This window comes from Populus alba, chromosome 9, assembly GCF_005239225.2.
Source record: "Populus alba chromosome 9, ASM523922v2, whole genome shotgun sequence".
NCBI classification, from domain to species: domain Eukaryota; kingdom Viridiplantae; phylum Streptophyta; class Magnoliopsida; order Malpighiales; family Salicaceae; genus Populus; species Populus alba.
In genome coordinates this window covers 12,033,834-12,059,973 of record NC_133292.1, presented here as the reverse complement: position 1 = coordinate 12,059,973, position 26,140 = coordinate 12,033,834, and the positions used below count along the sequence as shown (strand labels likewise).

Below are 26,140 nucleotides of genomic sequence, written 5' to 3'. Positions count from 1 at the left end.
AGGGAAGTGAAGCTGAAAAACATTATATATGTGTGTGTGTGTGTGTGTGTGTGTGTAAATTACAATTTACTTTGATTCATTAATTTTCTTTCGTATTCATTTCATGAAATATAAGGAAAAAAATTATAATATAATTATATAGGTAGCAAATATTTTACAGAAACTTTATTTTTTAAAAAAATGAAAAAGGTAGAAAAAACAAAACAAAAGGGATCAGACCTGTGCCTGGAACCAGCCAGGTTCGGATGGGATTGGAATCAAGTTGACTAAACTATGAACACACTTGGTAAAAGGCGATGCATTAGGGAGACAGAGATCGACAATTTTGGGACCTTCATCGTATCAATAGAAAGCCTAAGATGGACAGTACTAAGCCATTGGCTAAAGTTAATGATCGTGTCTATGAAGTTTTTGATCCAACAATGGAATGGGTGCGAGAACCTGGATTTGGCACCCTTCTTGTGAATCTAACAGGTGTTCATTCCTTAAAAAAATGTTATAGAATTCTTGTCATTTGTTCTTGTTCTTGTGATCTTGTAGCTAAGCTTACAAGGCAATAGCTTATATTCATTTTCTAAGAAAACTCTGATTTTTTATATTCATTTTCTAAGAAAACTCTGATTTTTTGTTGCTTTTTAGTTCCAAACACTTGTTATGACGATTAAAAGGTCTTTCACAAGTCATTTTTTCCCAGCGTCAAAGAAAAATTTATTAGAGTTTACTACCTATGGGCCTTTGGCGGTGCTCTGTACAAGGTGATAATGATATGCTAGGGAGAAAGTGATCTATCAATTGCACTGAATCAATAACCTTGTTCCATTGGGAACTCCAAGCTCACAGCCACCCATTGGTTGTCGCTAATTGGCATCACAGTGATGCCATTTGGTAAAGCAATGTCTGGATAGCATGGATACACCCTGACCCTGTTGCAAAGCAAGTAGCTTCGTGGTCTTGTAGCCTTCCTCACATTTGAGTCAGAAATTGTGGGATCGGAACTGCTGTTATGTGTCCAGGTAGAGGAAGATGAGCCTTCTGGTGATGAGGTAGGAACATATTCAGAACAAGAGGATGATTCCTGATTTCCAATCACTTCAAAAATAGCAGGTTTTTCAAGTGATGGTGACAGTATGGAATCCTCAGGCCCAACTTCGGCATTGCCTGATTTAGGATCAGCGAAGTTTACCTCTTGAACTGCATCTGTGATAAGCATGATCCCAGATATATAAGTCCGGCAGTGTAGTTCCAGGCTAGGAACTTGTAAGGATACACTAAAAATATAAATCACATTAACACAAACCAGATTTGAGTGATATGCTGTCTTTAGTTTCTGCAGAATGTTCTTCATCAACAATGACTGGAGATGATAATTGACCATTTTGTTTGAGGTTCTGTTGCAGATTTACAGCTGTGGTCATGTCTAAGCCAGGAGTAGAGTTGAGAGTTTCATCTGGTGAAGAATTTGGGGGATCTGACTCTGCATTCCTGTTCAATGCACCTAATAAGAAAGAAAAAAACTAGTGATCAGATGGACCTCCATGGATTTTCCAGTATGCCTGTTCTAGGGAAGAGGTGGCTGTAATGAACCTCAGGTTCTTGAATGGAAATTTATCTTCCAGCCATATGCTCATAAATGCTGGTGAAATTAACCAGAAGACCAAAGTTTTTGGTGCCCAAAATAATGGTATAGGCAGCCTCATAAAAAGAATGAATTGACTTACGCTCCATCAGAACAGTACAAGCAGCTCTTGCAGATTTCAACTCTGCCTCTTTCTTGGATTTTCCCTCTTTGCCATAAAACTTCTCTCCTTCTATCTCCACATAGGAAAAGAATGTTGGCATGTGAAGTGCACCAGATTTTATGATTTTATAAACCGGCATGGATAGATCTTCTCTCTGAGCTAACTCCTGCAAGGCATTCTTGTAAAAGCCAGAGTCATCCTGGACAGCACAAAGAATGAACAAATGTAACTCGTGAGTTGACATTATCTACACTCATACTACACAAAAAACAAGATACAGCAGGTATAATTGTGTGATCAGTTAAATAAACTAGCCTCAAGAAATCCATTTGTTGACAGCGACATTAAGGCAGCCTTTGCAGCAGCATGTTCAGCTGCCTTCAAGGTATTGAAGAATTCTGGGCTCTCAATGGTATGCCCGTCAACTGTGACAGTAGCCTTGAAGCATGGAGCATGAGAGGGACCCTCACGTGTGTTGGAGTACGTTGGCAAATCACAGTTTTTCCATCGAGCATAGTTTTGCAGGTGGCTCTTGTACTTCAAAGGCGTGTCTGAAAGCAAGAGTCGGATGTTAAGAAGGTGGTTTTGTGTTGGTACTTTATGGTAGTTTTGACAACAAAATGTAAGCTTCAGAATAACTCATAAACTCCATAGATTAGGCAAGGAAAAAGAAGATGAAATCATAAATATCTCACTGCCCACCAGCTTTGACACCCAAACTAAGGGATTGAACATCTGATCCTTGATTTGTTTCCTTAACATTTTGCCCCCCAGCATTTGGCTCAGCACTTGAGATTAAAACGTCCTTTAAAGCATCTGTAAGAAGTAACATGTGCTTAGAGAGAATAGCTTCAAGCGTAATTTCACTGGAAATTAGAATCTACTTTGATGCATTTGTATCTAGATTTATTCAGTGGTCCCTGACAAAATCTTAGCAGCCTTAGAGTCCATAGCTAATTCATAGATGTTTTAAGATAAAATTACAAGAGGAGAAAGATAATTGCACTAAAAGCATAGGCTATTTTTCAAGCTGGTTCTAGTTCTGATACAATCAACAATTTAGAGCCTCATTCAGTAAGATCAAGAACATGATATAATTCAAATAAAGAGATCTATCAAATTCACTCAATTCAATAAAGTTCATTCTGAATTTCTTACAATTTTTAGGATCAGAAACACTTGAATGACTATCAAGTTCCTGAGATGTTTCATTAGTTTCCGGTCTGTCGGCCAAGGTTCCAGGAATCATGAAGGAACCTGATAGTAAAGGAGTCAGAGATAATGACAGACTAAATTTTGCTGCAATATGCATAGTAATTAGTAAGTTTAATATCATGGTTAAAATCACCCAAATTAGTGGAACAATTGAATATTTTTGCACTGTATATTTCTTGAACTATGAATCAATCATCCATTACTATTGCCAATAAGTAAAGACTAAAGAAATTTTGAAGCAAATATCACATTTATGAATGAAGATAATCCACGGTTATGTAGTTTCCACAAAAGTAAACCTTCGTCAACTAACAAGATACTGTATAATCCAGGAAATTAACCATAGAAAAAATTTGCTGCAAGCTTACAGCTCTAAGGAACCGTGTAGAGAGGAAAAATTAGACACTGAATTTGATTTCCTTCCTTCCGTGTTCCTTCTCAAAAGTTTTTTCATGAAACTATTCTGTAAGAAACCCATAAATCTCACGTAATGAATTTTTTCTCTCGAAACAAACAGAACAAGGACAGAAACAACAAGTACAAAGGGTATCGAAAGTCTGAAATGCAAATCCAAAAACTTCCTTTCGAGCAGAGAAGAGAATGTCGTGAGATTGATTGATTTCCAAGAATTCATCAGTTCAGAGAACAATATTAAATTCTACAATTATGTGTGAGTGAATGAGTGTTAAGTTCATTACTTGGAGGAGGGGGAGAAGTGAAGTGAAGGAAGGCCATCTTGGCAGCATCATTATGGGCTTCCTTAGAAGATTTGCAAGAAGCAGAAGAATGAAAGGAGATGCCATTAACATAAACAGAAGCCTTGAAACAAGGGGTGTGATCAGGTCCATCTTTCATAGCTGAGTATTTTGGCAAGCCCCATTGCCTCTTATGGCACACCTCCTGTAGCTTAGTCTTGTACATTTCTCTCTAATCTCTGATTCAAAACTCAATTATCTAGAGGAAGAAGAGGAGTTGTTGCCAGTATTTGTTAACGATTTCATGTTAATGTTGTGGTTTTTGTATCATGAAATCAAACGCTTATAATGTTGTTAATGATGCTTCCTGCATGCACCTGCTCTTTTTTCATGGTTCTGTTATATTTTGAGTGAATTATTTTTTAGTCCCTGGATTTAAATGCAGCTATAACTTAGTCCTTTATGTTTAAAAATATATATATGTCGATTCTTTGATCCATGTTGACCGTTGTCTTTTCAAGACATCAATTGCTTTTCTCTAAATTCTCACCATGTTGATTTCTCTTTAAGAATTTAAATTGCAAGATGGTACGTTTGGGATAAACCAGTGGATTAAGTTATAGGTTTTCAACCATGAAGGATTAAGTTACATTTGGGTGGAGAATACCGACTAAAAAATATTTATATAAAAATTAAAAAATCAGACGATATTATTTTTAAAAAAATCAAAGCGGGTTTTAATTAAATTAACTAAGTCATGGGTTAATCTAGTCCAAGTTGACTTTTTTCATGCACCTAACCCATGAACGAGATCCTTGGCTAGGTTTAGAATTTTTACATTTGATCACAAAGCAGTATAAAAATGGAAAATGCAGAAGCAAGCAAGCAAGGGCCAGGGGGGTGTGAATTGCATGTGTTTTGTCTCTGCCTTCATGCAGAAGACCTTTTATGCTTATTTTGAATAATTATAATCAAGTTCACCTATAAGAGAGATTACATGTACCTTTTCGAGAGAGGAAAATGGGCATGAGAAACGATTTAGGGTTCTAGAAAGTGTGAGACAATCAGCAGGGATCAAAATGAAATTAACCTAAAGAATACATATATGAAAAATCAATAACCCAACAGCACCAAAAACAAGAGTAGAGAACGATGATCTTCATCTTCCAGTATATCTAGCCGTTACTCTGACGGCTCTTTTAGTAGAGAACGAAGATGGGTTTTTTATCATTGAAGAGATTATAAATAAATAAATAAACTTATATTAAGTTCTGAGAGCCGACGAAAAATCTAACTCAACTCAAAGCTCAAGACACAGGTTAGCCACCTCACAAGTCAGTTGGCCAACCCAATTATTTTTACCAAAACAAAGTCGAGCTTTTTTTAAATGGAACATTCCTGTTGAATTTTATAACCATGGTCTCTAGGAAAATGAAGGGCTCTTTCGAGAAGCATTAATCAGGAAAATAAACGGATTCATTGCTTTAGATAATTGAAGGACAGAAACCTTATAGTGCATATCCAGGTACACAGTAACTAATTCCTAAATTAAAAGGAAAAAAAAAAAAAACAAGGAAAATACTCTTCTCAGAAAAACACAGCTTTTTATTCAAGCTTTAGTACATAAATTCCTTTCTGTCTGAAATTCGTCGACACTTCCTGAACTCACCGTACTTTCAGTCTGAATTCGTGGACACTTCCTGAACTCACTGGGAACTTGCAAACTTGGTGCGGAGACGCTTGGCAGCTGCAACCATGTTGCTGAGGGCAGGTTTGACTTCAGCATACTTGCGGGTCTTTAGACCACAATCAGGGTTGACCCAGAGAATGTTGCTTTCAAGGACAGCAAGCATCTTCTCAACACGGTCGGCAATTTCTTCTTCTGAGGGGATCCTAGGAGAGTGGATATCATAAACACCAGGGCCAATGCCTGCTCCATATTTCACACCCTCGCGGAAGACTGAGAGAAGCTTCTCGTCTGATCTGGAGTTCTCGATGGTGATCACATCAGCATCCATGTCAATGATTGAGTGAATGATGTCATTGAAGTTAGAGTAGCACATGTGGGTGTGGATCTGTCCAAGACATTGTTGTAGTATCATCAACAAGTGCTAGCATTATTAATCCAGCAAAGAGATGCCAGTAAAGCCATACAAAAGCACACCTTCCACCCACCCCTCTCCCCAAAATCCAGGATGCTATATGCACCAAAATCTCCGTAGGAAAATTTTCCTGAATTTGCAAGTTTCAGTGGTATATTGCCCACCGAACATTTAAGTAAGCATGATCTTGGGATTTTAGGGGTGGGTGGGTGATGTTGGCACTACATTTTTTTAAGGTGAACTGTCACTGTCCTTTATAAATGTACTTCCGACTTGAATTTTAAAGTTAAAGATCATAGAATGGGTGGGGAATGGATTCACCTCCCACCATTTAGCCCAACATCCAATATGTATCTTTCAAAAAAAAACCTCGCACAGAGAGAGAGAGAGAGAGAGAGAGAGAGGAGGAGGAAAGAACCTGGGTAGAGTCTTCAACACCACAATTAGTGATCCTGAAAGAGTGAACAGCCCAGTTCAAATAAAAAGCATGCTCGGACTTCCTTAGGGGCAAGCCCTCTCTCAAAGCAGCTTCATCAATCTGGATGACCGTAATTCCAGCTTTCTCAAGATCCTCAACCTCATCCTTGATGGCCAAAGCAATTTGATAACAGGTCTCAAATCTAGTACAAACATAGAAAAGTATTGTCAATATATTAAATTAACAGCCTGCAAACCAAGCATGGTTATGTTAGTTATATTTTTATCCCTACCTGGGCTGGTCATTTCTGACGAAGGACCAGTTCAAAATGGTAACAGGACCAGTAAGCATTCCCTTCATGGGTCGCTTACTCATACTTTGAGCCAATGAAGACCAGAACACAGTCATGGCCTTGGGGCGGCTCACATCACCATAGATGATAGGAGGCTTGACGCAGCGAGAACCATAAGATTGGACCCAGCCATTAGCAGTGAAGGCAAAACCAGACAATTGCTCACCAAAGTACTCAACCATGTCATTCCTCTGCATTGCGAGGAAATATTACCAATCAGTAAAATTTCAAAGGGAAGAAAATGCATCACAACTCAAAACTAAGCTATTTTATTTTGGGGGGGGGGGGGCTCACTTCTGGTTCACCATGCACCAAAACATCAATATCAAGCTCTTCCTGGAGTTTGACGACTTTGTTAATTTCCTTCTTGATGGCCTCAACATAGTCTTCCTCTGAGACCCTAATTTTTATCAAAAGGAAAAAAGAAATCAACACCAGCTAAGCTGAAACACAAGCACTAATAAATTAAATCATAGGAGCAATTTCACAACAGTAGTTCTCACTTCTTAGCCTTGTATTCACGGCGCACTCTTCTGAGTTCCAAGGTCTGAGGAAATGATCCAATGGTGGTGGTTGGAAGAATTGGAAGGTTCAACTTCTTCTGCTGAGCATCCAGCCTATCACTAACGTTGGTTGCACGGCGGTGGTCTGAACCCTTCAAAGCAGCAGCCTAAGCAAGAAGCCAAGAAGGATCAACACTGCAACGTAAGAGCAAGCTATCCAACATAAGCCATACAGCAGCATTAAGGATGAACTAGAAACCACTTACAGCCTGTTGAACAGCCTCGTTGGTGACCCTTGGTGAGGATTTTCTAGAAGCCTGAGCTGCTGCATTTGCAGAAAAGAATGCCTGGATGTACAGAAGTAGGAGAAAAGGAACTTAGTATAGCTTTTACTAGTTCTATTAAGGAACCTTTTAAGAGTAAGGTTTCTGGGTTTTCTAATAGTGACCACAAACAACTCAATACGAATGAATGCATTAGACGAAGATTGGGTTTAAAACTGTCTAAAAGGAAACTGATTAGCACAATAGATAAACATAAACTGGAAATTGCAGACAGTGTTAAGTTTTAAATAATGCGTTGTGTAAGATGAGAAAGCTGAGAAATGAGGTACCTCATCCTTCTGTCCAGAAAGTGCCTTGGCCAAGGCATTTACTTCAACAACTTTCTGTGCTGCAAACGCAAGCCATGACTTGATCTCTTTGTCCAACTTAGGCTCGTTAACTAGATCAACAGCAGTGTGGAGAAGAGAGCAGGAAGTAGATACTACAAGCTTGTCTGTAGAAGCATAAGATAGATTCATTTTTCAACTTCATGTCAAGTACAACAAAATGGCAATGATAAAACACAGTACGAAAGCATTAATACCTTTGCCCACAATGCCCTCAAGAGCATGTAGTACACCAAGGGAAGAAGCAAGATCGTTAGCCCAAATGTTCCTTCCATCAACCACTCCAGCAAAGAGGTATTTTCCAGAAGGGAATCCACCCTTAATCAAATCTAGGGTCTTTGTTCCTCGAACCAGGTCAAACCCAAACCCAGTAACACTCTTCAAAGAAATTAGTGTTTTGTATGCCTCAACGGGAACATCAGCAAAGTATGTCTCAATCAGAACATTCAAACCAGATAGGGATGCCTCAAGTGCAGAGTAAGCATGAGTAAATGCTTGCAATTCATGAGCTCCAAGATCCATCACAAGCTTAGGCTCATCAAACTGAATCCAGGTTGCTCCAGCTGCTTTTAGTTCGGCCACAACTTCCCTGGAAAGAAACTAATCATTAGCATAGATTCTCGAGATGGAAACAAATAGCATAACCTATTAGCCACCCAAAGGGGAAAAAGTTGGGCACTCACTGATAGACGGGAAGAATCTTGTCAATTAGGGAGAGAACTGAAAAGGATTTCTCCACACCCTTTGCTGGTTTTGATAGCAACAAGTATGAAACAGGACCTACGAGGACTGGCACGGTATCAACTCCAAGCTGCATCACAGAGACAAAAGATTGTCAGTTAACCAGGAAAATCCTTTAGAGACAATAAAGTAGGATAATGTTTGAATTCAAACACCAAAAATAGTTCCAGCAGCACACCGAACAACAGCAATCAACACAAGATGCTCAATTTCCATGGGACATTTAAAACATACCACCAGCAATCTATTTTCCCTCAATTATGCAACACATGCTCGTGGAGACACAATCCTAACACAATGTGTCAACGGTATGATTGAGGATGTCAGATGGGACTAAGAAATTACTTTTCTATGAGAAAGTTTAAAATTAACACAGGCACGAAGGTAAAAGTGTGGATATCAAGACAAGAAGGTTGTTGTTCTGTAACCATGATACTTCTATTTCTTTATACTGACATGCATGTTTCGTGAACTTTCATTTTGGTTTTTATTCCGAGTAAGAAATCCTCATTCTCTTTCCATAATATCATATTCAAGCTGAATATCCGTGGAAGATTCAGGGGTCCCCATGATTATTTATCAAGTACAAAGAAAACCATTCAAATATCAACAGAAAAAAAGAGAGAAATCATAAATAACATAGAGAGGATAACTTACAGCCTTGGCCTCCTTGTACTCGATGACAGCCTTGTGGGATGCGTAGGAGAAGTTAACTTCTGGTCCCAGTTCAGGGACAATGTAATGGCTGCACCAATATTTCAATGTCATTCATGTAGCGTTAGTTGCAGCATTGTTAGACTTCAAACGAACTAAGAAGTATATCACATTGACTGAAAAAATTTCAACACTTACTAGTTGGTATCAAACCACTTGGTCATTTCCATGGCGGGGACAGAGGCATTACCTCTGGCCATGGAAAAATAGACATCAAACCCAATCTCACCACCATTCCATCCGTATCTAGGAGGAACAGCACCAAGCATTGCTGTAGTATCCAACACTTGATCATAACATGAAAAGGTGTTGCTAGGAATAAACTTGATTCCGGCATCAGACATCTGCTTCCAGATGGATGACCTGAGATCAGCTGCCACGTTCTGCAAATCTTCAGCACTGCTCTTTCCATCCCAGAAAGATTCCAAAGCGAACTTGAGCTCCCTCTTGGGACCCATGCGAGGATAACCAACAACGTGGGATGCCATTGCTCTGTTTCAACATAAGCCATTAAAAAAATCTTAGATCCCAATGCACGTCTTAAACAACAGCCAACATGCATATAAAACAACCATAAAATTGCTTCGCAAAATAACAAATGAAGTGTTATAAACTGCCAATCCTAAAACGAAACGCAGAAAAGGACTATGGCATCAACAAATACATTTAAAAATGAAAGACAATGCATCAAATCTGATAATACTATTGCCAGATAAAACCATAAGGGAGCAAAAGAATCGGTTAATTTCATTAAACCCAAACTAACTCCTATTGACACGGAAAAGAGAAGAGCAACTGGACCAATGATTAAACACAGAATTTTTCATTAGAATAAAACAACAAAAGAGCACAGTCAACAGGGAATTTCCATACAACTGGATCAAAAGTTCAACCTCCACCTTTTGGGATCTAGCCAAAATCCTATAAACAAAAGTGGATCTATCTATATAGTTGACAAAATTTCAAACTTTATCCCATCAATGAACAAGAAAAGGAAAACTGGACCAAAAGTAATGATCCAAATCCAATTTGATTCAAAACCGACATCCAAACAAACCTTCTAACCATATTTATATCTAATCAACTAACACGACTCCTAACGATAACAACCATTGTCGTGATTAATGAAAAACATGACATAAACACATGTCAACCACACCCTTTCATTTCCCATTTCCAGATCTGAATCAAATTCCTACACCAAATCCAGATTCAAAAACTATAACCAAACAAACCCTTCGTTAAAAAACAAAAAACCAAACCAAAAGCTCAAGTCTTTAACCATTTCAAGATCCCAAAAACCTCAACTTCATCAGTCCAAACTCCACCATTTCCATCACAAAAACAAAAACAAAACCACCCCACTTGCAAACAATACCAGGTCAATGAACAAACAAACTCATGACAAGAACTTGCACACTCTCCATCAGATCTACCAAGAATTCACTCATTCAACAAGCAAACAAGAGAACAATCAGGTACCAAAAATTGGATTTCAGAAATAAAGTTATGTGCTTTGCACGAAATAGTACCTAACAGAGAAGTAGCGAAGAAGAAAAGGAGGGGAGTTGGAGTTGGTGGTAGTGAGAGAAGATGGGAACGAGAGAGAGCCAACCGAGATGACTCTTAGAGATGTGAACGGCGCGAGTATGTGCTGAGAGACTTGGTTCATTTATAATAAAGCTAAAATCACGGTACGCTTTTCTACTGTCCCACTCTCTCTCTCAGATCTGAACCCAAACTGGGTTTTTTTTATTATTATTATTTAGATTTATTTATTTGATACTAATTTTTTTCATTTCATTAAAAAAAAAAAAGTACTGCCACCTTTTTATTCTGTTTTCATTTATTATTTTATCCAGTTCTTAGATATTTTCATGTTTTTCAGTGCCAAGAAAAATGGTTACAATCAATGCATGGTATTTGTAGTGGTAAAAAATGCATGGTGAAAAGGTAAAAATCCATTGAAGTAAAGGACTCTTTGGAGATTAAATAATAATTTAATGTTTTGAAAAAACTTAAAAAAAAAAAAATGAGCTTCATCTTCAAATATAGTATTTTTCATCATTTTTCTTTACAAGTTTTGCATTATTTTTTAAATAAAAAGTGAGCTATATTTTTTATATAGTAGTTTTGAGTAATGTAAAAATTTAAAATTATTTTTTTATATCCCTATATTCAGTTTATATCCAAGATAAAACAAATCTAATATTAATATTTTGTTAGTTAAGAGTATATTTTGCTTATAATAATTTTAGATTTTGAGTAAAATAAAAAAAATAGTATTATATAATTAAATTATCATGAATAGATGACTATTATAAAGTCTTATGAATAAATTATAAATTTTAGTACAGGTTTGATAATGCAGTGTATATTTTTTAAAATTAAAAATAAATTAAAATAATTTTTAATATAGCTTAGAAAATTTATCAAAAATTTATATAAATTTAATATTTTTAAAAAACAAATTAAATCACAAAAACAAGTGTTGTCGAAGATTTTAGCAGGGAAAAAATTACCTAACAAAACAAATCCATCTACTTCAATCTTTTTTCTAATTTTTGGGGGGTAGGTGGGTACGAGTCATCTTTAAAATCTTTATTTCCTCAACCAAAATGAATGTGACCACGACCATACAACAAAGCTCCAAATTTATTTTATTTTATAATAATTTCCAATGTGACGTCAGTGAAGTTGGTGGCCTAGTGGATGTATAGTTGTATACTGGGAGGCAGGAAAGCATTGGAAATTATTTTTATAATAATATTTGCCACTATAGATTTATCAAGGTTCCACTTCGGGGCCTGTAATTTATAATCTTTCAATCGTACCCTTTACATATCAAAAAGTTTTGAATTATCATTGATCGTTTAGTTCTTCATGACATCTAACTACAATCGCTTGACACTGTATTTCTACATGTGTTTCAGTGCGTTTGACATGAAAAAAAATATTAATTTTTTTTTTTTTATGGTTTGAAAAAAAAAATTAAATACTTTAAAACATGCAACACTGAGATTTTGAATGAGAGATTACAAGTTTAAATTCTAGATGGAGTGTATGAGAATTTTTAGATTGGAGGAACATCATTATCATGCAACTAAGAGTCTATTTTATTATTTTAAGTAACATTGGAATGGATTATCGAGGACTTGAGAGGATAAAGTGAGAAATGTTTTTGAAAAAGTGGGGTTTTCTTGGAAATTTATAGTCAATAAATATGATACAATATTTTAGAAAACTGCAGGGATAAAATTAAAATTCTGCAAACTATATGAACAGAGAGGAATGTAGTTTACCAAACTGCGATAATGACAATAAAAAAAAAAAACAGAGAGAGGGTGACAAAGTTATTAAATTAAATTAAAAAAAAAAAAAAAAAAAACTTAACTTTCATTAGAAAATTAGTCATTGCAAGACTATCAGCATGTTAGTGAAATGAGTTGGTGAGACAGGGACCATCATTAATATTCACATGTAAGCCTCCATGGTCCATGGTCTTTAAAGTTAATATATATTTGAAAAAGAATACGTTTAAGTTTATATATATATATATATATATATATTTGACGGTGACCCAGATAAAATAATTGACAATCACAACATTTTCTGTACAAAAAGTCGAAGTTAGATGGCTCGAATTCCTCCTTTTGTTGACTATCAAATTGGCTAAAATACCACCAAAATTGCGAATGAGGTTTAAAGATCGGAGGGTAACCCATCGATTTTTATCAAACTTGATTTAATATTTAATTTAATATAGTTGAAATTTAATTTAATTTAATTTAATTTTTAATATTAAATAGATATTTGAAAGTGTAATAATAATTGTGATTCAAAGTTTTTTTCTTGAAAATATATTAAAATAATATATTTTTATTTTTTAAAAAATTATTTTTAACACCAACTTATTAATATAAAAACATAAAAAAAATATTTTTTAAAAAAAATACAGTTTTAACTACATATTTAAATATAATTAGGGCAAAGATGATAGAATTATATGTATAAAATTCAGCTGAAATATTTCCAAATATATATTAAATGCATTATCAAATAAAGCTAAAAACTATTCAATGAACTACAACTCAATGAATGCATCTCTTTCTTTTAAGAGTGTGTTTGGTATTGCGGTAGCTGTTGTGGTTATGGTTTAAAAAAAGTTATTTTATAAAAAATACTTTTAGTTGAGGTTGGTTTGAAAAAATAGGTGTTTGGTTAAAACTGTGGTTAAAATTGAGATTGAAAAAAAAATAGTATAATGTGTTTGGTTAAGAATGCTTTTGAAATTAGATTATAAAATAATTTAAAAAAATATATATTAATATTGATGGTTTTAAATTTAAATATTGTAAAATTAATTACTCCTATTACATCATGAAAAAAATAATACTTTATATAAAATATTTTTTTATTATTCCATTAAATTATTTATAATTCCATTACGTACAAAATTCATTTGATAAAAACTATAAAATTGATATTACTATACGAGTGAATTTAATTCACTTTATACTAGTTTTTCGAGAAAAAAATATTGTTTTGTCAATGAATTTAACTCTCTAAACTATTTTTTTTAAAAAAAAAATTAATACAATTAAAACTTCAAAAAAAAAAAAAAACCGTGAACAGTGCAATTCACTGGTGAACAGTGCAGTGAATTGCATTGTTCCTTATTTTTTATAATGTGCAGAGAATGAAAAGCATGTTTTCGTTGTTTTTTCTTTTCAGTGCAATTCACTGGTGAACAGTTGAATTGCATTCCTTATTTTTTATAATGTGCAGAGAATGAAAAGCATGTTTTCGTTGTTTTTTCTTTTCAGCGTTTTAAACGCAAATATTATGTGGGTTTCATAAACAATGAATTGCTTTTTTGTATTACTAAATGGCTGCGTGCTGTGAGTTCGCTACATTTCTTTTTGTACAAAAAGTCAAAGTTATAAAGTTCCAATCCCTCTTTTTCTTAACTATCAAATTGGCCAAAATCTACTCCACCATGGCACCTCTCCTAACCAAAATTGAAAACGAGGCTCAAAGATTGGAGGGTCCGCGCAGGGATTGACATAAGCCACCCATAATCCGAACCAAACAATATACTTACCAAACCATTTAAGAACCCTTTTTTTTTTTTTTTTTTTAAAAAGGCTTAGTTACGATACCAAATCAATACCATTACACACAACTCAGCTTATTAGATGAATAAGAGACTTGATTAATCTAAAATTTAATTTAATTTTTTTAAAAAATAATATTATTTTGATTAATTTAAATGAATTTAAATTTATTAATCCAACTCATGAATTAAGTTTGGCTCAAGTAGTGTTTAAAAATGTGGTGAGCGGTTGTTTTTCAAAATATTTCTCACTTGAAAATACATCAAAATAATATTTTAATATTAAAAAAAAATATTTTTGATATCAGTATATTCTATACTAGTTACATAAATAATTACTAAATCACTAAAGTTAATAAAATTTTATAAATCAATATTTTATTTGAAAACATTACCTAAATATTATATTTTTAAAATAAACTCATTCAACCTCTTCAGATTTAATAACTTTATCCACTCTTAATATATATATATATATATAATCCACTCAGCAGCAATGCATCATAAAAAACTTTTCAAGAGGCCAAATGAACATGCATGAAGCACAACTATATTTTTTGAAAGTATTTATTTTATTTTATTGTTTTAAATTAATATATATTTTAGTATTTTTGAAAACAATTTGCTTCAACTTTTCTCCATTGGCAGCCTATTTGCGAGGAATAATTCCTACAAGGAGCTTGGCTAGCAGCTGCCACGCCTGCTACTTCCCTCAGGTTTCTTTATCGCCGTCTAATCTCTAATTCTCCAATTCCAGGTATGAAAATGAAACCTTCAGAGACACCTTACAATGCCACTAACGGTTCTAGTCTCTACTTCCTTCAATACCTTTCCTAGCCACTCTGTTCGGAATCCTATGTCGGATCAGGCAGACTGCAGATCAGTGCTTTTCTCGTGACAGAGACCTATCTACCTCTGTTTTTCCATGAATCTTTAAAACTTCTCTTTCAAGAATAAAGCAAACAAGAATTGCCTTCAATTTACTCTAAGTTCAAGATGCTTACTTCCTGCGATCGATGTCATTAGGATATGCACCTGTTTCTTGATGGCAAGCATGGAAAATCAGAACTTGTTCAAATAACTTGTTTATAATTTGTATAAGCCCTGCCCCATTGGCTTTTGCCATCTACCACTGAATCATTAAGAGTTCTTTCCCCCCTTTTTGTTTTTGTAAAAAGTAATCAGATTTTGCCCCAGCTGACTGGCAGACTGCAGATCAGTACATTTCTCGTGATGTAAGGCGCTGGGTTAAATCCTGCAATGTTTGGTTGTCGCCGGAACCCTTCTAGTTGCCGCAGTGGAGTTTAGAATCAGACTATCAAAGATAGGTAGGATTAGGGTTACGACTGTTTTGCATTGTCATTCGGAAGTGTTTTTAAAAGAATTTAAATTTTAAAATTTTTTATTTTATTTTAAATTAATATATTTTTAATACTTTAATAATTTTTTAAAAATAAAAAAAAATATTATTTTAATATATTTAAAAATAAAAATCACTTTAAAAGATATCTATTCATCGCGCCCGCTTATATACCTGGTGACACACGTCCTACAGTGGTCAGAACAAAGGGGCGCGATCACGCACGAGTGACCTGAAATTTTGAAGCCTGTCTTTTAGTACCACAGGCATAATGGGCCGAAAGCCCAACTCATGATCTTAAATTGGCCTTCTACTCACGGGCTTAGGAAACATCATCACTATAGAAAGAAAGGAAAAATAAAAAAAACCCTCTCCTTTTCTTACACGGTAAGTTTCATGTCTCCCACAAAAAGAACAAATAACAGAAGAAACACTTCAAAGATCTAAGTAAAAAGACCAAAACAAGATCCCTAATCCACTGATCTAGAAACCCTTATTTCCTTTCAAAATCAACGAACATGTCGAGGGATTTCGCTGTGCCACCAGTAATCTTCCCGTCCGGCGGGAACCCGACTGTCGCCACTGGCGCAAACATCCAGCAACGCCGAGTACCGACTGCTCCATTCCAACCTTCTCGTCCATCAAACACCGGAATCCCTTTCATGTCATTCGAAATCGGATCCGCTGCCACGAACACCTCCGGTCCAATCGGCGGAGGAACTGGTCCTATCGGTGGTGCAGCCAACTTCGACGACGAAGAACCACTCCTCGACGAACTCGGGATCCACCCAGACCAAATCTGGAAGAAAACTAAATCGATTTTAAATCCATTCCGGGTCAACCCGACGTTCCACAAGGATTCGGATCTATCCGGCCCGATATTTTTGTATCTCTCGTTCTGCTTGTTTCAATTACTTGCCGGAAAAATCCAATTTGGCGTCATACTGGGATGGATTGTCGTTTCCTCGATTTTCTTATACGTTGTGTTCAATATGTTGGCTGGTAGACATGGGAATTTAGACCTGCACACGTGTACGAGTGTGATTGGTTACTGTTTGTTGCCAGTGGTGATTTTATCGGCGGTTTCGCTGTTTGTGCCGCAAAATGGGGCTATTAGGTTTGGGATTGCTGGGGTTTTCGTGATTTGGGCTACGAGGGCTTGCACGAATTTGATGGTTGCTGTTGCTGATGGTGGAGAGGAGCACCGTGGATTGATTGCGTACGCCTGTTTCTTGATTTACACTCTGTTTTCATTGCTTGTTATTTTTTAGTAGTAATGATTGGTGGGAATTTGAATCGATGGGATATTTTTGGTAACATTATGTAGTTTTTGGATTATGGCTTTGATAGAATTTTTGGGTTTGATGTTAGTAATATGTTCGTGAGTACTCATTATTTTTGACCGAATTAGTTTTGCTAATTCTGACTTAGGCAGTTGTATGTTTCTCTGACATTTATATAATTTAGGTTTTCTCCTCAGATCAAGAAAAGAGAGTGAATCTTCTTAGGTATTATTTTGATTATATCATTTTCAGGAAGTATTGTGTGTGTTGATATGCTCTCCTCCCTTCTTTTTTTTTTTTTAAAAAAAAATCAGAGGTAAGGAGTAGATTTATGTACCATTTGAAGAGAACGCAAGAAACTTAGAAAATCATTCTTTCTAGAGAAATTATAATGAAACACAAAACAAAGATGCCAGAAAATAGCTATTAGATACGAGTATTGTCCATCAATGCTGAATCACTTATTCCTTATCTTGGCGAGGAAATGATTAGTTAACTGGCATGGAGTAGTATAGATATGGAATGGAATGTGGACAAAGAATGCCTAGGATATAGTTATACTGAATTCGATAGGGGATTTGTTCAGCTTAGCTGATGATACATCTTTTTGACACAGATGAGTTGTGGACCTCTGTAATTCTCAGAGCCAAACATCACTGGCAGTGGGACTGGTTGGTGAGAATGAGAGGGGGGGTGTTTGATGCTCAAGAGCATCCTGCTGGTGGTGAATAATACTGATTCACCAATGGACACGAGTATAGTTATCCCAACAAGTACATCTATTGGGTGTGAATGTTAGTTGAGTAGCTAGAGTAAACACCAGATCTGTTGCCAGCCATGTTTCACAGTGAGAGCTAGGACTATATTGGGCTTAGCTTTCTGTAGGTAATAGAGAACATTCCAAATACTCAAATTTGTTCATGGGTTGGCTGTTTGTAGATGCCTGAGTTGTATTTGTTTGGTTATAGATTATTAGTCCATTCAAGGAGTAGCAAGGTTAGCCTCCTGATGTATTTTTGTTGTTTAAATTTTTGTTTATCCAAAAAAAAAAGGAAGAGAAAAGAAATCTTGTTGATTTCTTTGGAATGCAACTCCAATTTGGTTCTTGTTGTGTTGAAATCCTGAGAAAACCAAGCTGCTTTAAAAGATGTTGACCATTTTTGCGAGAATACTTTTGATTTCTTAGTTTCAAAGCAGTTTGTCAAAGTAAAACCACCATCAATGTTCTAGACACTGTTATTCCAAGTCCTCTCGAATATCGATCTTCACAATAGGTTAGCTTTGTCACTATCCAATGATATAGAATTCCAAGCATCTGCTAAACCTAAGTCTGAGTAAATACCATTTTTTCCCCTTTCCAATGATCAGCAAAACTTGGTTTTGGCATTCCATTTTCGTCAAAAAGGTCATGGCCACCCTATAGTAGTAGAAATTCACTCATTAGAATCTCATGTCCGCTGCCCTGTGTTCAACTCACTGGATATGGGTTTAAGGTTGGCCCAGGTGTCTCACCGTCTCTGTTCACAAACCACAAAACAAAGCTCACGAACCCACTTGCCCAGGGCATCATGGGTCACACATCCTGTCCAGTATGCTACGTTTGAACGAGATTTCTTCTATTAGGTTCGGGCGCAATCGTTGTCAATGGGACCCAGAGCTGGTGACACGTTTTTCAAAAAAAAAAAATCCAATTCACTCAATTATTTGATTTTGCGCTTTAAAAATATTTTTTAAAAAAATTTAAAAATATTTTTAATTTTTTTCTTTATTTTAAATTAATATGTTTTTGATATTTTTAGATCATTTTAATACGTTAATATCAAAAATAATTTTTTTTAAAAAAAATATTATTTTAATACATTTCTAAGTGAAAAACATTAATCAAGTTTGGGATGCCAATGCTCAAACCCAAAATTTTGATTCATGCTACCTTAAATACTTTTTAAACCAGATGGCATGTCTGCTCACTGACACGGGTTATATAAAAAAATTCAATGGTGTTATAATTACGAACCATAGATAAATAATAGAAACTGAAGGTGTGAAGAAGACAATATTTTATGACGGAAAAAAAATTATGTTGGTGATAAAAAACTTAGAAGACAAAATAGAATGAGTTGTGTGAAAAATATTGGTATTGTAGAGACATTCGAAAAGCAAAGACTTACGTGATTGGATAATATTTATAACAAAAATTATAATATTTTTGATATTGATATTTAGAATTATAATAAAAATAATAATATTTATAATGCAAATAATTATGTTTTTTATATGAATACTTTGAATTAAAGTTTTTAATCTTTAAAAAAAAATGATGGTTTTTCTTCAATGGTAATAATAGTATTTTATAAATTTAATAATAATAATAATAATAATAATTTTTTTCCAAATTTATTAATTATTTTATAATAATATTAATTAAAATAATAATAATAATAATATGTATAATACAAACAATACTATTTTTAATTATAATATTATTAATTATAATACAAATAATAATATTTATAAGACAAATGATAATATTCAAAAACCCAAGAACATTGGGTCCTCCTTCTAGACCTAATGCTCTTGAATCCTTTGTTAGGACTCATTATCAAAATGCTTAACCCAACAAAATCGGGTTCGGACGCAAGAGGAATAAGCCTAAATGATGACCAAATTCGAAAACAAAAGGAATGAGGATGACTAGCAAGAAATAAATAAAACTTTTAAGTCATTTGAAAAAAAAAAACAGGAACTAAATTTGAGAGATGACAAACTAAAGGAGGATATAATTGAATTTTTTTTTTTAATTCGAAGTAGTTTTTTAAAATAAAACAATTGCAATTCAAAGAAGATGAATTAAATTACGAAGTGAAAAAATAATTCAAGGGCTTTTGTGATTTTTTTCATGGACATTGCATAAAACGAGGTAGGAGAGAGAGAAATGAAATGGAGAAAAGAAAATCGAACCATCACCAAACTAGACATAATCATTATACATATGCTTTCCAAGCAAGAAGAGAATGTTGACATGCCTCAATTAACATGGTAAAAGAATTTTTTCCACTACCAGAGTCAACCACACCGCTACTCGAAGGCGGCAAAATGGGTGACATGTTTCTTGCACGCGTCAACAGCTTGTCATTTTATATATATATTAAAAGATAATATTACTCTCGTGACTAAATAATTATTGTGAAAAAGACCATTATGAAATGACAAATTCACCCTTGTGAAGATGTTTTGAGAACTTTGATTTTAAAGCAATAAAGTCATTACAACATGCTCAAAAAAGTGAAAAAACAAGAATGCCTCTGGATATAGTGATATTTTGTTTTTTAGGGTATTAAAATAAATTTTTTGTACAAAAAAGTTAGAAAATGACAGATGCTCCTCGATAAATTTAAAATAACAAATAAACCTCGTGAAAATACAATTTTATACCTGTAAGCAAGTTTGATGAGTGTTTTTAAAGGAATAAACATAAATCCACTATTATAATTTACAATAATTTACACCTAATATACAGTACCTTATCCATATAATTTAGTTTATGTTAATTTAACATTTAATGTTGAATCTTAACTAGATTTAAAAGATGGTCGTAATGCCTATCTAGGCCAGTGTTATTATCTCACATAATAGTTTTAAAAATTATGATAAACATTGTTTTTAAAAATATTTTTTATTTGAAAATATATTAAAAAAATATTTTTTTAAAAAAAATATTTTTGATATCAATAAATCAAAACGATAAAAAACTGCTAAAAAATTTAATTTTTAAAAAAATCAAATTTTAATGAAAAATAAATTTAACCTTAATGCCAAGCACCTCGTGAATCAAATTTCTCATCTACTCCATACAAGGTGTCGTAATCTAGAGATACAAGTAATCGAAATCTAGAGATATAGAAACGCTCATGGGTCAACAAGTAAGCATTTGAATTCACTGACAAAACAAAAATATTCTTTTCCATATTTCTTGCATCTATTATCTTTATTTATTGTCCTTGCAACATTTCTCAAACATCATAAAATCCCCTATGCTATATTAAGGATTTATTTTGTGGGAGTTCGTGGACTACCAACGAAGAGAGTATTGATCTGCACAAACCAAGGAAGGATGGGAGAAAGCCAGTGACAAGATTCTGTAATTTTTATGCTAAAAAAGGATAAACTTTATTAAAGGAAAGAGTGCCCAGCAAAGAATGTAAAATGTCTGTCTATCTGTTACTAGCTTGTGATAATATTTGGTTAACAAATTCTACACTTTACGAGCACGGGTCCTCTGTTTAGTTGCAAACTGGACTACTTTTTCCTCCACAGGGAGGCCCTTCCGCCGCCTTACAGCATCAATGAGCTTTCTTGCTGTGTTAGGAAGAACACTAGAACCATCTCCAAACTCTTCAATCTCCTCTTCTGTTTTAGGTACAAAGAAAGGATCCTCAGAAAGTTCTTCCCAGTGACTCAGTACAAGAAGAGCACTTGCAGCCCCCGCAGTCTTTCTTCTAAGATCTTCAGCGAAACCAAAGCTCTCAGAAACTGGGACGTATGCTTGAACCGAGAAAAGTGCAAATCCTTCCTGCATTTCCTCGTTTAAGACCTGGGCTCGTTTCTGATTAAGCACAGCATACATAGAGCCCAGATATTCAGGTGGGGTGTTCAACTCACAAAAATACATTGCTTCAACAAGCCGAGGTTTCTTCTGAAGTACAGCTGATCTACATGCATCTTTCACAGCTGTCATTACCTGTCCAGTGAAGATCGCATACTGCTCAGATTGTTGATTAGACTCGGAATCATCCAATTTCTCAGCCAAAGGATTTATGCAGGCCTCAACAACAAAAGCCAATCCCCACATTGGTTCATCACATAAGGGGCCAGCTGCTGTTGCTAGTTGAAATCCAGACACTACACTGTTCTGAAGACTCTCTGCTTCCCTGTATAATGCACTGAGCTCTTCTGAGGATGTGTCAGCAGGCATTTCACCATTACCAGAACATTCCACCAACCCCAACCTTTCAGAAACATGAGGGGAACCCCGTACGAGAGCCGAGGAATCACTGTTCAAGCTTTTGGAATCAGGAGTGAAGAGGATGTTAGGGCCAACTTGTCTCGGTCCAAGTGCCCAGATCCTCTTTAAAAACTTTTGCCATTTAAGTTTGTACTTTTCAGCTCGATCCTTGTCCTTCTTACTCAATGACAAAATGTCACTCTCCACAGCACCCATTATACGTTTTTTTAGAGCTTCAATTGGACTCTCATCTTGCACAATGTTTGATCTCTCTGTTTCCAAGTTGCTAGCTGACTGCCCCAGCTTACCACCGATAATATCTCCTAGTAGATCAGTGCTTTTATCAAGCACCATGGTTAGTGCAGATGGAAGTTTCATGACTTGCACACGAACAACACATCTTCCATTCGGTGTCATCTTCTCGACATAATCTGAGCTTCTAGTTGATGATTTCAGGTTGTCTAACATATTGGACGCTTCTCCCTCAATAGTCTCCCTATAGGACACAAGAGGTGGAGAGACTTCCAGGCTCACTTTTGCAAACCTCTCTTTCAAATCCTTAATGCACCTTTCCAGATGAACTTCTCCAGCAGCAGCCAGAACATGTTCCCCTCTAGAGGAAACAGTAACCTCTACAAATGGATCAGCCCGGTTCAGAAGCTTCAAACCTTTCATCAGAGCACCAGTATCAGCTGGATCAGAAGGCTCAATAGCAACTCTCAGAGTTGGGGCCACCTGGAATGCCATGCTTGAGAAAGGCCAGCAGTTTTTGGTGGATGATAGAGTTGCACTTTTCAATATATGCTGGCCAAGGCCTCGGATCGCCACAACATTCCCAGCCTTTGCAGAAGGCACTGGTTTCAAGCCTTGACCCATCATTAGATACAACGAGTGCAGCTCAGCCACCTGTATGTGCTTCTGCATTGACTCCCCCTTCAATGGGTCATACAATGCTGAAAGCACAAAGACTCTTTGTCCAGAACAAAGAACCCCGCTAAAAATTCTAGCAAATGCAAGGAAACACTCATCTGATTCACTGTTTCCATTTTCATCACTAAAATTGCTCAGAATCTCCCCATTCAAACCCCTTTGAGGTAACAATTTTGATGAGACAGCAAACATTTTGGATACAAAAGCAACACAAGGTGCTTCAGGACTGGAATCACAAACCTCAATAGACATTCTAACAAGATCTGCCTCTGCAAGAGCACTAGAGTCGACCCCATCAAGCAAAACTTCTCTCTTGGGAATCAAACGTGATATCCGAAAGGATTGAGCTGCAATTGGATCCGGCATGCAATTCACAACCATCGACAAAATTGCATCTGACAAAGGAAGCCAGCGACTCATAACAGATTGCAGCACAGCCTTTGGATCCTTATTCAGAAGCTCACGGGGTGGTACATTCAAATTAAATGATTTTATGACTTTCTCGAGTAAGCCTTTATTCCCATCAGGCTCTAAAGCAGATTGGTAAACCTGCCACAGTGGTTCCAGCACAAACTGCACAAACATAGGACGCTCCCTGCTGCCTGCATCCACAAACTTCTTCACCGTAATCATCTTTGTCTTTGGATGGAAATACCTAGGACCCCAGAGAGCCTTCTGCAATGCAGCTGAACTTGCTCCAAGCTTTGTGGCATAAAACTCAGCAAACTCATGAATAGTAAAACCCCACCCATCCAGTGCACAAGCAAATGCCACATTCCCTTTCTGTGGTTGAAAAGTGTCCTCCTCGTCATCCTCTATAAACTCAAGATTCTCATCTTCACCCTCACCAGAGGGCCCAGCACGTATTGAATCAACATCAGACAAATACTTCTCCGATTTATAAGCACTCATTATCCCATTCACCTCATGAACAATCTTCACCAACCGATTATAGGCTTCCATCGGACTCATTTTCAACTCACATATCAACCTATCAATCTTATTAAGCACTAAACAAGGTGTAAGCTTCTCAATCCAAGCTTGACGCAAAACAGCATGCGTCTGTATATGTACCCCCTCAACAGCATCAACCAAAACCAATCCCCCGTCACTCAACCTCGCAGCAGTCGAAACCTCACTACAAAAATCCATATGACCAGGTGAATCTATAAGGTTGACTGAATAATCCTTATAATGAAGAGAAATCGACGAGCTCTTCATCGTTATCGCACGCCTTTGTTCCTCATCAAGAAAATCCATAAACCTAAGTTTCCCAGCTAATTTAGGGTGAAGCAAACCCCCACCCGTTGCAGCAATTAAATGGTCAGCAAGAGTTGTCTTGCCATGATCAACATGTGCTAGTATGCACATGTTTCGTATATTTCGGGTATCATCAAAATCACCCATCTTAAAACCCTAAAACAAACTTCAACAACAATTTAACAACAGCAAAAAAAAAAAACCAAAAACAAAAACAAACAAGAACCACTGAATTAGACAAGACAAGAAAAACCCAAGTTAGGAATTTGTCTAAGAAAGTATATAGGACCACTATATAAGGCAAAGGGGGTGTATAACAATAAGATATTTTTTATGTCTGTTAGGTTCTTTTCTATGGAGGATCGGAGAAACCCTGGATTTTCTTGATGTTGTTGTTCTTGTTATTTCCCTATATGACTGTGTTCTTGAAAGCATAATTAGAAAAGGGAGAGAGAGATACCAGTGACGGTGGCTGTTTACGGCGCTGTAAAATAGAGACTAGGGCAGAGATGGTTTCCTTCTTTGAGTGTCTCAGGCGGTGGAGAGTGAAACTTCTTGATAGGAGCACATGGCAGCCTAATGAATGTAGTTTAGGGCTTGTGTTTTTTGGGCTGGGCTGATATTAAGGCCTGAATTAAGCCCATACAGATGGTAATATAATAATAATAATAATCTCATGAATATTTCTTAGGAGGGAATATTTTTATTAAATCAACTGCCAAATCCGGTTCAAGTCCATAAAGCACATTTATATTAAATCAAATCTTTAGAATGAAAATTTTCTTAACCCTTCATGTGTGTCTATTGTTATTAAATCCGATTTGAACCATAGGTTAAATAAGTTAACATGAAAATAAAATTAAAAAATCAAATAATATCATTTTAAAATAAAATTTAAAAAACTAATAATTATTGTCTAAGTTAATCGAGTCTCAGGTTATCTCAAATTTTTAATTAGGTTATACCATATCAATTTTCAAATATATTTTTTGAAATTTCGATCAAGTCTTAAGTTTATTTGCCGAGTGGAGATATATTTAATAATAATATGCACATCAATCAATAGTTCTATCTAATGTTAATTATTTAAGAAACATAAATTTAAAAGGATTTTAATTTTTTTGGACAAAATTTCTGGTAATGAATTTGAATGGAAGGTGTGCAGACCTAATTTAAAAGATACTCGTAGAGGCTAGATTGAGAGTCATTGTATATATAGTGAAGGAATACTTTGAGTATTGATTTTTATATATTTTTATCTTGTTATAGGTTGATTTTGATTTTTATATACATCATTAGATTTTGACCTTGAACAAAGAAGATCTGACGCAACCTTTTCAAGAATACAGAGTGTTTTGAGATTTTTTATTGGAACTTCAGATTTTCTAATTGGACATGGAAAGCCATAAACAATAATATATCTAGCTTAGAGAGGCTATTAATGCCCCAAAAGCTAAGCTTACCCTCTCGCAAGCACCGCCCACACAGAAAACAGAACTAGCATAGACACAACCATTAAACCAGAGGTTTTAAGGACTCAATTAGATTTTATTGAAAGATTAATTGAGTTTTATGAAGGGTTTGATTGTAAGAAAAATTAATTTTTAAGTCTTTAATTGGAAAAATAAATAAATTTGGGGGTCAATTTGATTAAGGATTGGAAGAATTAACAAGTTTGGGGGACTCAATTAAACTTTTATTTAATTAATTAATGCCATCAAGGACTTAATTAAAGAATATGAAAGTTTGGAGTTGATTTGGGTCACAATTACAAGAAATTAAAGTCCAAAGACCAAAGTGAAAAATAAAAAGTACCGTAGGGCACTTAATTGATTTTTTCAGGGGTAATTTTGAAACAATTAAAAGCTGAAGAGTCAATTAAAAATTGAATTGAATAGTTCAGATACCAAAGACTGTTTTGTGAATTTCACTAAGCTCTAGGGGTCCAATTGCAATTTAGCCAGGGGTGAAATTGAAAGTGGAGTTTCCTGAATAAGGGGGCCGGGATACACAATTTCACGACTTTTGTGACCAAACTGC

The 26,140-nt window shown here is 35.3% G+C and overlaps 4 protein-coding genes across 4 annotated transcripts; 1 reads left to right on the top strand and 3 right to left on the bottom strand.

Annotated features, from left to right (window-relative positions):
• Positions 1-802: 802 nt before the first annotated feature.
• Positions 803-3,875, bottom strand: LOC118045543 (double-stranded RNA-binding protein 1). Its single transcript, XM_035054209.1, has 7 exons — positions 3,653-3,875; positions 2,898-3,038; positions 2,442-2,555; positions 2,172-2,290; positions 1,719-1,938; positions 1,298-1,495; positions 803-1,254 (listed from the first exon to the last, which is right to left on the bottom strand). The coding sequence occupies exons 1-7, from the start codon at positions 3,873-3,875 to the stop codon at positions 803-805; spliced, it is 1,467 nt and encodes a 488-aa protein (XP_034910100.1).
• A 1,228-nt stretch (positions 3,876-5,103) lies between these two features.
• On the bottom strand, positions 5,104-10,834 carry LOC118045542 (5-methyltetrahydropteroyltriglutamate--homocysteine methyltransferase). The gene is made up of 12 exons (XM_035054207.2): positions 10,682-10,834; positions 9,288-9,641; positions 9,093-9,180; positions 8,378-8,505; positions 7,892-8,283; positions 7,638-7,801; positions 7,291-7,371; positions 7,025-7,191; positions 6,816-6,921; positions 6,462-6,712; positions 6,170-6,371; positions 5,104-5,724 (listed from the first exon to the last, which is right to left on the bottom strand). The coding sequence occupies exons 1-12, from the start codon at positions 10,819-10,821 to the stop codon at positions 5,356-5,358; spliced, it is 2,442 nt and encodes an 813-aa protein (XP_034910098.1). The 5' UTR covers positions 10,822-10,834; the 3' UTR covers positions 5,104-5,355.
• Positions 10,835-15,962: 5,128 nt separating this feature from the next.
• On the top strand, positions 15,963-17,025 carry LOC118045541 (uncharacterized). Its single transcript, XM_035054206.2, has one exon. It carries the CDS (start codon positions 16,144-16,146, stop codon positions 16,894-16,896), a length of 753 nt encoding a protein of 250 aa, XP_034910097.1. The 5' UTR covers positions 15,963-16,143; the 3' UTR covers positions 16,897-17,025.
• A 4,025-nt stretch (positions 17,026-21,050) lies between these two features.
• Positions 21,051-24,665, bottom strand: LOC118045540 (uncharacterized). The gene has a single exon (XM_035054204.2). It carries the CDS (start codon positions 24,245-24,247, stop codon positions 21,161-21,163), a length of 3,087 nt encoding a protein of 1,028 aa, XP_034910095.1. The 5' UTR covers positions 24,248-24,665; the 3' UTR covers positions 21,051-21,160.
• Positions 24,666-26,140: the final 1,475 nt, after the last annotated feature.

What these genes read in the sequence shown, in the direction of transcription:
- LOC118045541 (XM_035054206.2), top strand. Translation starts at nt 16,144, where the DNA reads ATGTCGAGGGATTTCGCTGTGCCACCAGTAATCTTCCCGTCCGGCGGG.
- LOC118045543 (XM_035054209.1), bottom strand. Translation starts at nt 3,875, where the DNA reads ATGTACAAGACTAAGCTACAGGAGGTGTGCCATAAGAGGCAATGGGGC. An exon ending in CTCCATGCTTCAAGGCTACT is followed by an intron (nt 1,939 to 2,171) that starts GTCACAGTTGAC and finishes TGTGCTGTCCAG; the next exon opens with GATGACTCTGGCTTTTACAA. An exon ending in CAGCATATCACTCAAATCTG is followed by an intron (nt 1,255 to 1,297) that starts GTTTGTGTTAAT and finishes TATCCTTACAAG; the next exon opens with TTCCTAGCCTGGAACTACAC.
- LOC118045542 (XM_035054207.2), bottom strand. Translation starts at nt 10,821, where the DNA reads ATGAACCAAGTCTCTCAGCACATACTCGCGCCGTTCACATCTCTAAGA. An exon ending in AAGATTCTTCCCGTCTATCA is followed by an intron (nt 8,284 to 8,377) that starts GTGAGTGCCCAA and finishes GTTTCTTTCCAG; the next exon opens with GGAAGTTGTGGCCGAACTAA. An exon ending in TGAGGGCATTGTGGGCAAAG is followed by an intron (nt 7,802 to 7,891) that starts GTATTAATGCTT and finishes ATGCTTCTACAG; the next exon opens with ACAAGCTTGTAGTATCTACT.
- LOC118045540 (XM_035054204.2), bottom strand. Translation starts at nt 24,247, where the DNA reads ATGGGTGATTTTGATGATACCCGAAATATACGAAACATGTGCATACTA.